Source organism: Tauraco erythrolophus, chromosome 5 (assembly GCF_009769465.1).
Source record: "Tauraco erythrolophus isolate bTauEry1 chromosome 5, bTauEry1.pri, whole genome shotgun sequence".
Taxonomy (NCBI): domain Eukaryota; kingdom Metazoa; phylum Chordata; class Aves; order Musophagiformes; family Musophagidae; genus Tauraco; species Tauraco erythrolophus.
Genome location: NC_141469.1, coordinates 22,778,980 through 22,791,138, shown reverse-complemented (window position 1 = coordinate 22,791,138; position 12,159 = coordinate 22,778,980). Strand labels below are relative to the sequence as shown.

The 12,159-nt window shown below is 46.3% G+C and overlaps 1 protein-coding gene across 1 annotated transcript in view; it reads left to right on the top strand.

The window, feature by feature from the left end:
- ATRN (attractin) overlaps positions 1-12,159 on the top strand; it is a 165,901-nt gene that overhangs the window by 148,009 nt on the left and 5,733 nt on the right. Inside the window, exon 28 of the mRNA XM_086611323.1 lies at positions 11,232-11,346. Coding sequence (XP_086467449.1) covers positions 11,232-11,346 — 115 coding nt within the window. The remainder of the gene's footprint in view (positions 1-11,231; positions 11,347-12,159) is intronic.

Below are 12,159 nucleotides of genomic sequence, written 5' to 3'. Positions count from 1 at the left end.
GTCCCATCTGTTCAAGGAGTGCAGAGATGAAGTGGTGGGCTGATTTAGGAGTGGGCAAAGGGATACCACAGATTTATGTTTTCAGTCTACTTGTATTTCGCATCTGAGCGGTGCCCTTGTGAAGTTACCTCTACTTTGCAACGACATTGCAACGGTCAGTAAGAGGCAGAAAAAAGAGCAGTTAGAAGTCGTGTGCCACAGGGCGATACATTTGGGGAAGCCACAGGGGTACCACTGTGGTGAGGAATGGTTTGAAATGAAGCATTGTGCAGCTCCAGCACTTCTACGGGGCGACTTCATCTTAATTTTTACGTGTAGTTCTGTGTTGGGCTATTTCATGCAATGAGAGATGTTCAGTGAAGAACAACTAAGGGCCAAGGAACTGATGGTTTTTACAGCTTTTTATCCTGTTCTGGTTGTCGCTCTTGATGACTCACTTCCCCCCTTACTTGACATGTTATTGACCCGTGATTAGTCCATCAAATTTGCTGATAGACCAGCTTCTGTGACCCCCTTGCAACCCACTTCGCTTAAAATGAGACAGGTTAGCTTAAGCACAGCAAGCATGAAGGATCTCACTTCAACATGCCACCGAGCCGAGATTGGGGGTCCTCATGCAAGCAGGGAGATTGGGAAGGATGGCAGACCTTCAAGGGCAGACCTTCAAAGTAGTCTTAAGTAGAAATGACCAGGCTATTGAGATGCGCTGGCGGAGGATGGAGCAGGTCAAGGTTTTTCAAGGGTGGTTATAAATAAACTGAAAGGGAGAGTCATTCATTATCCTCAAAAGGAGAACAATTGGAGGAAGGAGATGAAATTGAGGGAGGAAAACATGAACTGAATAATCTTAATCTGATGTGGCAGTTGCTGGAGATGATTCGCGCGCAGCCTTCGAGGCCAGAAAGGCTGGTTTTGTTTCGCCTGACTTGTCTAAGGCAGCCTGCTCAGGCTTGTTAGCTCGCCTTTTAAAATGCGATTGAATTTCCAAAGCATTATTTCTGAGGTTTCCAGCGTTTGCTGGTTCTGGGAGCTTTTCCCTGCGCTAACGTTGAGGCGTTCAAAGTACGTCAGTGTGTAGCTGTCTCCTTGTCTTTAGCAAAAGTGGGATTGAGTGCACCCTCAGGAAGTTTGCTGACGACACGCTGGAGGGAAGGGATGCCATCCAGAAGGACCTTGACAGGCTGGAGAGGTGGGCCTGTGAGAACCTCATGAAGTTCAACAAGGCCAAGTGCAAGGTCCTGCACATGGGTCGGGGCAATCCCAAGCACAAGTACAGGCTGGGTGGAGAATGGATTGAGAGCAGCCCTGAGGAAAAGGACTTGGGAGTGCTGGTGGATGAGAAGCTCAACATGAGCCGGCAATGTGTGCTGGCAGCCCAGAAAGCCAACCGTGTCCTGGGCTGCATCCAAAGCAGCGTGGGCAGCAGGTCGAGGGAGGGGATTCTGCCCCTCTACTCTGCTCTCCTGAGACCCCACCCCACCTGGAATACTGTGTTCAGCTCTGGAGTCCCCAACACAAGAAGGACGTGGAGTTGTTGGAGCAGGTCCAGAGGAGGCCATGAAGATGATCTGAGGGCTGGAGCACCTCTGCTATGGAGACAGGCTGAGAGAGTTGGGGTTGTTCAGCCTGGAGAAGAGAAGGCTCTGGGGAGACCTTCTAGCCGCCTTCCAGTACCTAAAGGGGCTACAAGAAAGCTGGAGAGGGACTTTTGAGAAGGGTGTGTAGTGATAGGACACAGGGCAATGGCTTTAAACTGAAAGAGGGGAGATGTAGATTAGGATCCAAGGAAGAAATTTTCTACATTGAGGGTGGTGAGGCACTGGACCAGGTTGCCCAGAGAAGTTGTGGCTGCCCCATCCATGGAAGTGTTCAAGGCCAGGTTGGATGAGGCTTTGAGCAACCTGGTGTAGTGGAAGGTGTTTCTGCCCATGGCAGGGGGGTTGGAACTAGATGATCTTTAAGGTCCCTTCCAACCCAAACCATTCTATGATTCTGTGATTCTAAAAACGCTTCCAGTCGTTACCCTCACTCCGTGTGCGTGAGCGGATGGCAGGAGCCCTTCCCATGGCATCCGGGTGCTGAGGGATGCACAATGACAAGTGACGTCCCATCTTGTACTTTATATTCGGTGTTAATTCTGCTTATTCTGGCCTGCTTTATGGTTCATGGCAAAGTGTATGATCCCTTTGAAGGAGTGCCTTGCCGGATGGAGTTGTCAGTGGTAAGAAAGGAGCGTTACCGGACATCCGAGGTGTGTAAAATGGTTTAACTGCACTGGAATTGCGTATAGTCTGACTGTGATCCATACTGCGAAAGCAACAACAAAAATACCTGATAAAACCTTCACCTAATGAATTATTTCCAGTTAGCTCGAGCCTGGTATCTTGTTTTGATTTTTGTTGCAAAATTGGGGACTTAGAGGGGGAGCTTTTCCCACTTGCATAATATAATTCGGAATATAAATATTTGGAAGGGAGCTATCAGAAGATCAACAGAGACATCTGTTAATCCTGCCTTGTATTTAGGGAATATTTGGCTGATAATTGAGATTTAACTAGTTTTTGATTTGAAGACTGTAAATTTTTCGGCAGGATGGACCTTGATTTGGGCTGATAAGGAGGAATTTGCTGGAGGGAGAGGAAGGAGTGCAAGGAGAGGGTTTTTCTAAGCTCTTTTTTCCCCTCTAGTGCAAACAAGTATCTCTTCTGATTGAAGTACTAATATCACCAGCAGCTTCTCAAAAAACATTATCGGGGACCTATTTGCATTCCTTTATGCCAAGTCCTTGTTTTGTGTCTCATGTTTGCAGTCTTCATCCAACTGTCCTATTTTGTTGGATTTCTTTACTTAAGACTTTTTCATGCGCAAAAACCAGCCAAGTGGTCAAAAAGAACCAGAAGAATCCTGCCCCTTCACCCGTACAAAATCAAAATAAATATCCACCCTTGGCTGTATGTATTTTGCCCAGATTCGCTACCCATGGCCTCATCCATCCCATCCCCTCCCTGAGGCATCCGCAGGGAATTGAAAAAGAAGGGTGAGTGGTAACTCAGGGTGCTGGGCTCTGTATTTCCAGTTTCAGACTGTTAGCATTCATCTGAGGGTTTGAATATGACTTTTATTTAGTTCCTCACGTGCAGGAAACCCAGTGCTGGGGCCGAGTTGTGAGAAAGTCATTCCCCAGCCCCTGTGTCACTTCCAAGGTAGATATCGGGGACAAGGTAAATGTAAATTTGTAATCTAGACTCATTTGCTGCAAATTATTGCTGGTAGTTCATTCATCTCTATCTTGGAGGACACACATATTACCCTGAGAATATGATGTTTAAAACTTAATACTCTATTTTTTATAGAAAATTGCTTGTAACTTATTTTACAAATGTTCAGTCAGCTTTTAATGGCACAATTTAAAAACTTGCAAATGGAATTTGACCCTTTTTTTACAGAGTGAAATCATCTGAAGAAGTAGAATCAAATAATAAAGTTGAACTGTTTCAGTAATGTTCCTCTTCTCTTCCCCCACCATAAGATTTTTGCTTTATTTTAATTTCCTTACTGGAAATTGAAAACCATGTAAGAATTATTTGATCCAGCCACAGAAATATGTTTTCTTGTTAAGGAAAAAAAATTCTCTACAGTATTTTTTTAATACATTTTGAAAAGCAATATGCTGGCAGTATATTACAGAACCTAAATAAAATTGATGCTGTGTTTTTGAAATTACACAGAATATTTATTGTTCTAGCCATTAGTTTTATGTGGCACATTATTAACCTTTAGAATTTGTCGAGTATAAGCAGGGTAAATAGAAATAACGAGACGAAATAGAAAAGAAACGTTTAGGTTGAACGTCACACAATTCCACTTGATTGCGAAAAGCGTTTGGCTGTGAAATTGTCTCCTAAGGGAACCGGTGATGCACTCTACACCTGGGTCACCTAGAAATAGCCCAGACAAAGCCCTGGAAAATGCCCTGTTTGGGTAGAAAATCCTGCTAGAGATGGTGAACTAATTAGATGACCTAATAGGTCTCTGACTGCTTTTCACTTCTGTAATTGTTTAAGCTTTACACATATTAAGTACATATCAAAGCTCATAAACCACTGAAATTGCTTGACTTTTTAGTGCTGGTTTTGGCCAGTAAAATCATCTGGGGAAAGCAGTTGACAACAGATTTCACTGCCTCCAGGAACAATGGGGTTGTGTCACCACTTAGTAAAATACCATTAATTTTATTATTTTTATAAAAAAAAGGATCATCGCTGTTTCGAAGTGCTGCCTAACGCGAAATGTGTGATAGTGTTTCCTGGTTAAAAACAAATCACAGAATCACAGAATGGTTTGGGTTGGAAGGGACCTTCAAGATCATCTAGTTCCAACCCCCCTGCCATGGGCAGAGACACCTTCCACTAGGTCAGGTTGCTCAAAGCCCCATCCAACCTGGCCTTGAACACTTCCAGGGATGGGGCAGCCACAACTCCTCTGGGCAACCTGGTCCAGTGCCTCACCACCCTCAATGTAGAAAATTTCTTCCTTGGATCTAATTGAAATCTCCCCTCTTCCAGTTTAAATCCATTGCCCCTTGTCCTATCACTACACACCCTTGTCAAAAGCCCCTCTCCAGCTTTCTTGTAGCCCCTTTAGGTACTGGAAGGCTGCTAGAAGGTCTCCCCGGAGCCTTCTCTTCTCCAGGCTGAACAACCCCAACTCTCTGAGCCTGTCTCCATAGCAGAGGTGCTCCAGCCCTCGGATCATCTTCACGGCCTCCTCTGGACCCGCTGCAACAGCTCCATGTCCTTCTGATGTTGGGGACTCTAGAGCTGAACACAGCACTGTAGGTGGGGTCTCACAAGAGCAGAGCAGAGGGGCAGAATCCTTTCCTTGGACTTGCTGCCTGCGCTTTCTGCAGCTCACCGTCCTGAGGGTGCACATCGCCAAGTAAAGCGTGTTTAAATCTGTGTGCCAGGCTGAGATGTATTTGCTGGTTTATTGATCTTTGTTTGACCTTTCCAGTCTCCTGATTCCTAGTTTTGTTTTATTTTTTCCCCCACCCTTTCCATTGATCGTTACTTTGTTGGTGTGGATGAACAGTCCAGGACCATTGCAGAAGAAAAGTTCAGGCTATCAGCTGTGTGAAATTTGTGACTCCAGCACACTCACAATGTTTTTTGAGGACAAGGAGTAGCTTTAAGGAAGGGTGTCTGATGGGTAGACCAGCTGCAGTTGTCTGTTCATAGCACAGATACGTCATCCTCTTCGTTGACTTCCACCCTGGTTGCCACCAGAATGGAGACAGTCTTCTGGCTGCACGTTTCTTACATCCTTCTGTGGCTGTTCGCTGAGTGCAGGAGTGCTCTGTGTTTTGTGAGTTGAGGACACGGCTCCTGACAGATGGGCTGTTGGACAGCAATTTGGCTCATCTGGATTGACCCACCACCAAGGGTGAGATCCTTTTATCCCATTAACTGTGTTCTTAGTCCACCCGCTCCAGCAGCTGGACTCTGCTCTCCTCTCCCGGTGTGGGACTCCGCTCATCAGGCACTGCGCAAAGCAGTCCTCATGAGCCAAGTGTCTGAGGGATGCACCTTATTTGCATAGATTTGAATAATGTCTACTTTATTGTGCCATTAAGCCTTCAATAAAAAGGAATTGCTTCTATAATTCAACAATGAGTTTATCAAAACACTCTAAATGAAAGTTTCTGGCAGAGGCTGGTTTTAACCATCTGACGAAAGGTGTTACAAACTTTGGAGATCTGTGTATTTTATGGTGGTTATTTTTAAGTGGGCCATTAAAAGCCACCTGTCAGACCAAAGCACAAGCATTTAGAATGACCTGATCTCTGGTTCTTAAGTCCACTCTAAACCTTGCAGTAGAGCGGCTTGGATCTGCAACCCGAGCATTTGGAAACCATGCAGGAGGCAGAAGTGGGGAAGGAAAGGAAAGGAGACATGGGCTTTTCTGAGGTCTTCCCATGAAAATTCATAGAATCCTAGAATGGTTCGGGTTGGAAGGGACCTTAAAGATCATCTAGTTCAACCCCCCTGCCATGGGCAGGGACACCTTCCACTAGACCAGGTTGCTCAAAGCCTCATCCAACCTGGCCTTGAACATTTCCAGGGATGGGGCAGCCACAACTTCTCTGGGCAACCTGTTCCAGTGCCTCACCACCCTCAGTGTAAAAAATTTCTTCCTTAGGTCTATTTGAAATCTCCCCTCTTTCAGTTTAAAGCCATTGCCCCTTGTCCTGTCACTACACGTCCTTGTCAAAAGTCCCTCTCCAGCTTTCTTGTAGGCCCCTTTAGGTACTGGAACTCAACTTGATGAAGCCAGCCAGCTTCTCCTTAGCTGCTTTGCACCGTGGTAGCACCTACATAGGTCATGTCAAAACACGAGCAGGCTCACGACAAGGTCGGTTGTGGGTGAGATGCAGAGGCAAGACAGCCAGTAAGCTGCTGGTTGAATTACACATGTGTTTTCCTCCGTGTCTGCAGCTTATGGTCCCCAGGCTCCACCACCGAGTTGCTCTGTATCTCGCAGAGGGCACAGCGTGCCCTTCACTCCCCGCTGACCTCTTACTTGCATCAAATTCAACATTCCCGTCACTTGGCGCGTGAGTCATTTCATCAAGCTGCGCTTTGTCTCTTGGCCTGGCGAGCGCGCGCTCGGAGATGAGATGCTGTATGAGTCACAGTTCAAAAAGCAGGTGCCTGAACTGGCGCTGTCAAAAATAAATTTGCAGGACTCGATTCTTTATGCTGGTTTTTGCTGTTATTAACTGCAGCTTGTCTCAGGAAAATGGCTGGTTTTGATGGACAATAGACCTTTTTTTTTCCCCCCCTTTTAGATTTAAGGTCAAGATTAGCTGCAGGAAGATGATCTTGTGCTTAATTCATTCCAAATTAGCTTGCAACTGCCTGACAAATTTTGGATGCATCGTTACAGAAACTCTATTTCCTTGCTTTGCATGGTTAATAGAAAGAAAGTTCCCCATGCAGTGAACTATCATCAGTTTTTTACTAACGCTCAGCTTTTCTGCGCAGGTTGACGAGGGAAGGAAGGAGCTCAGAAGTATGTCCTCTGACCCCAGCTATCCATAGTACATCAAATAGATTGAAAAATTCACTGCAGCATGAGGGTCAGACTCATCCCTGCGAAATAACACTGGATTTTAGGTATCGAGGTGGCCAAGGTCGGCTGTCGCTCGCTGGGGGACGGCACCGGCTGCCTGTTTGGGGCTCTTTGAGCACCAGTGACACCGGTGTACGAGCTCCTCATGGTTCACCTCGGGATCAGGAGAGCAGAAAGGAGGAAGACGTGTGACCTTGAGGAATGAAATAAAAATAAAAATCCCATGGAAAGGGAAAGATCATGCCCCCAGGGACTCGTAATGAGAGTTTCTGCTGCACACTAAGGGTTCATTAGTTGGAAAGGGCAGAGGAGGAGAAAGAGTCCTGCTTGGGGCTGAGAGATGAGCTAAATTGCCCTCAAAGTCCCTTCAGCTCTGTGACTGAGAGCTCTATAATGAACTTTTTCTCTTCCTTACGTTTTTATGATGTGCAGGAGACTCAAGGTGGTTTTGATACCATTACAGAGTCCCTGTCAAAAGTCTGAAACGCCCCTCAGGTCACCCATGGTCCATAGCAGCAGATGAGGTGCGGAGGGGGACTGCTGGGAGAGCTGGAGAAGGTAGTGTTTGTGTTCAGAAAAGAAAGTCAGAGTGTTATTCGTCCAGATGAGCCAAACAAAGACCAATATGAATGATAAGGTAAAGCCCAGGGAGAGGGTTAAGGCACAGAAGAATGTCAGCTGGATGAATAAATTTAGGTGGGAAAGAATTGAGATTAGAAGAAAGTTTGTGGTGTCAGAGCACTGAAATCCAGGAGCAGGGTGCCTTTGGAAAGGTCTCGCAGAGGTGATGGCACAGGCTGAAAATGTAGCTGCTTTTAAAGCAAAGCATTGCACTTCGTTGTGCAGTCATCCAGCTTTAGCGAAGGGCTGGATTTGGTGACCGTGAGAAGTATTTTCCTGCCTCCTGCTTCTGTATATTGGCTGGAGGATGATGAGTGTGCTGCTGAGCATCCTCGTGACACTACGAAGCATATGGGAGTAGAGTTACACAATTTATGCTGGGGAAGGAACAGAGTTGCAGAAGCGTTTTGATTAGAATCACAGAATGGTTTGGGTTGGAAGGGACCTTTAAAAGTCATCTGGTCTAACCCCCCTGCAGTGAGCAGGGACATCTTCAACTAGATCAGGCTGCTCAGAGCTCTGTCCAACCTGATGTGGGCCGCTTCCAGAGATGGGGCAGCCACGACTCCTCTGTGCAACCTGTGCCAGTGTTTCACCACCTTAATTGTAAAAAACGTCTTCGTTTGATCTAGTCTGAATCTCCCCTCTTTTAGTTTAAAACATCACCCCTTGTCCTATCATTACAGGCCCTACAAAAAAGTATGACCTCGTCTTTCTTGAAGCCCCTTTAGGTACTGGAAGGCTGCTAGAAGGTCTCCCCAGAGCCTTCTCTCCTCCAGGCTGAACAACCCCAACTCTCTTAGCCTGTCACCATAGAAGTGCTCCAGCCCTCGGATCGTTTCTATGATCATTAATCCAGTAGGAGTTAAAAGCAAATACATATAAAAGACATTAGAAAAGTTAAACTCTTCCTAACTTGTTCAGTTGCTCCTTCATCCTTCTCTTCCCCCTACTACTGCTTCTCTGCTTGGTCTTTGCTACTCACTCTGCTCAACGCTGAGGATGAGTGTGCGCGCTCACCGTACCACCCAAGGCACCGCGCTCCAGCCTCTGCCGTTCAGCAGGACCGTGCTCTTAACCACGGAATAAGGAAAGTACTTGGCTCTCTCCGAACAAAAGTAAAGCTTTGTGCTCGGTGCACGCTCCCACTCGTGCGCCTGAAGTCCATGGGCTGTGTTTCTGCAGTTGCCTTCTCTGTGCTCTCTCCGTTACCTCTGGTTAATTGAGTCGCCTGTGGGATGTAGCACCAGGGTGTGCTCGGCTGCTTTGTGGGAAAAGCATTATTTCGAGTTTGATCCTTTTGGTGGGGGTGGGGAGAAGATGAAGAAATCTGCAGTCATAAAGCGGGCAGACGGCAGCTCCCGTCGTTACAGTCTGTAGAATACGTATTTATCTACCTTGCACAGCCTAACAAATTGGTGTTGCAATCATTACAGTAAATATGAGATATGGAAACAGTTTTAACTTCCCTTTTGCTTGCTGTCGTCTCTTTTTTTTTCCTTTTTTATTGAGCAGCAGTAATTTAATAGCATTGTTTGACTCCTGTTCATTTTTTTTTGTCTTGCATTGTATTGAGTTTCTGTTGAACATTTAAGTACAGTACTACAATTTTATGCCTAATGGGAAAAGCCATAATTATTTCATTAATACCAGGGTAGAATTTGTCCATACTAAACAAGAAATCAGAAAGCACTGAGTGTGTCAAGTAAAATAGAGTTTCTTGGGTTTTTTTGCTTACGTGGAACAAAAGGCGGTCTCTTGTACCTGTACTCATAGGCTTAGACTTGCATCCTCATCTCGCTGTTGTCCCATTCCACAATAATGCTGATCATGTGTAATCGTGCGTGGGATCGGGGCCTGGCTTAGATGGGAACATATTTCAGTATCTGGGTCGTGCCGTTGCATTTTGTCTTTCTAAATATGTATTGAAATTAGCTGTTGGCCATTCAAATAGAATCTTTACTAGAGTACAGTCGGAGGGTGATGTTCAAAGGCACCGAGGGTCAGCAAGGGATCTAGTCCTCTGCTCCTCCAAGGCAGGAGGGGGCTGGCTGCCCATTGTATCTTCATAGTTATCAATTCCCATTTTATCTGAAAACTTGATTTCATGTTCATGTTTGTAAAGTAAGTGTGAAATAATTTGTATTCAGAGTAAACAGGCTTCAGTAATGCATGTTCAGAGAAGTCCATCTTAGGATAGGGGAGGTCACTGAAGCCAGATACAGAGCTGGGATCACAAACTGGTCCTCTGCTCTGCTGAATCATAGAATGGTTTGGGTTGGAAGGGACCTGAAAGATCATCTAGTTCCACCCCCCCTGCCATGGGCAGGGACACCTTCCACTAGGTCAGGTTGCTCAAAGCCTCATCCAACCTGGCCTTGAGCACCTCCAGGGATGGGGCAGCCACAACACCTCTGAGCAACCTGTGCCAGTGCCTCACCACCCTCAGAGTGAAGAATTTCTTCCTTAGATCTAATTGAAATCTCCCCTCTTTCAGTTTAAAGCCATTGCCCCTTGTCCTGGCACTGTATCGCCTTGTCAAAAGCCCCCCTCCAGCTTTCTTGTAGCCCCTTTAGGTACTGGAAGGCTGCTAGAAGGTCTCCCCAGAGCCTTCTCTTCTCCAGGCTGAACAACCCTAACTTTCTCAGCCTGTCTCCATAGGAGAGGTGCTCCAGCCCTCGGATCATCTTCCTGGCCCTCCTCTGGACCCACTCCAGCAGCTCCATGTCCTTCTTGTGCAGACCAGGACACGGCTGGCTTTCTGGGCTGCCAGTGCACATTGCCGGCTCATGTTTCCTCTAATGAATCCTCTGCTTTTCAGTTGGAAAAAGGAAAGTACAATCCAGTAGAATTTTTAAAGCACTTTCGGCTCCCAGAGCAAGCAGCTACTGAAGAACAGAAGACCACTGGAAAATGAACACGACCCCTTCGGAAAGAACAGAAATGAAAGACAAAACTAGGGGGGCACAGCTTGAAGCAAACAACAGTGAAATAGAGTGGGGTTTGGGGATAAATATTCATTACCATGTTAATGCGTACGATGCTGTGAAGGTTTTTTGTGGAGTTAAACTCTGGAAGCAGGAGTTGAACCACCAGATCGCAGCGGTCAGACGTGCCAATGTGTGTGATACGCTGCTGATGGGTTCGGAAGGGGAAAAAGATCGAAAAACCTCAATCTTGTTGTTTAGCATGAGCCGCTCCTTCGTTATTGAATTTAGGGAGAAATATAAGCCTTGTGCAGTGCTTGACTTTTTAATAGCTGGGTTTTATTAAGTAAATGTGGGTTTTGCAATGACTGGAGTTTCGGTGGTTGCCAACGCTGATTTTAGCTTTGCTTGCGCGCTGGAAGCTTGCCAAGCGCAGAAACATGGTTCATGCCCTGAAGCTTGTACGATGTGAGGAGGACGTTGCTGGGGGAAGAGGGAGGGTGTAGCACGCTGTGTAACATTTGTTTTCTCTTCTTTCTTCCCTCGCTGCAGACCGTACCGAAGCCGATAGCGCTGGAGCCCTGCTTTGGGAACAAAGCGGCCGTTCTCTCTGTGTTCGTGAGGTTGCCTCGAGGACTTGGGGGTATACCACCACCAGGACAGTCAGGTGAGGAACATCGTCTCCACTGGCTCGGTATTAACTCAGTGCGCCTTCCCCAATCTGACAGATTCACCTTAAAGTTTCAGACTTGATCCCATAGTAATTGCTGTATCCCCACCGCAGCCGAGGATGTGCTCGGGTTATTTTAAGCTCGCTCGGGCTCTGCTGGCTTCTAACCTGAGGTTTGATTCAATTTCTTGGGTCAGTTGATGGATGAACATTTGATATTTGGATTACACTTTAATTTATGGCTGAGGAAAAAGGAGGATCTGGTGCAGCAGATTTGCAGTAGTTACTTATGAAAGTAACTTGGCTCCCAGCCCATTCCCTCCATTCCCAGCTCCATTTGTAGAGAGGCATCAAGTCCTTTCAAAGCATCCTTGCCCTCCTCTTAGCAGATCTGGATAGAGAGGTTTTCTCCATCCAGCTTAAGGTTTCCTTGTTCCCCGCCCCCTCTCACTCAGATCTGATGTCAGGGCACTGAGACGTCATCGTCACCTGGGCAGTTTGTGATTTAAGAGGAGTTTCTCCAGTGCCCAGTGAGCACGGTGAAGCAGAGGATCTTAAAAGGGTATTATTAGCTGGATTTGAGATGGGATGATTTGGTTGTGAGCTACATTGAGCTAAATCCCAGATGGCCAATGGCAGTTTGTCTGTGGATCTGCTGGGAGGAGGTTACAGAGATGATGGGTGTCCGGGAAGTGCAGTGAAACCTCCGTGGACAGATGTTTTCAGCATTTATTCCAGTATATCTACCGGTGCAGAGAAAGACACCTCCCTTCAATATTATGGGTTTCACATCCATTAATACCTACACTT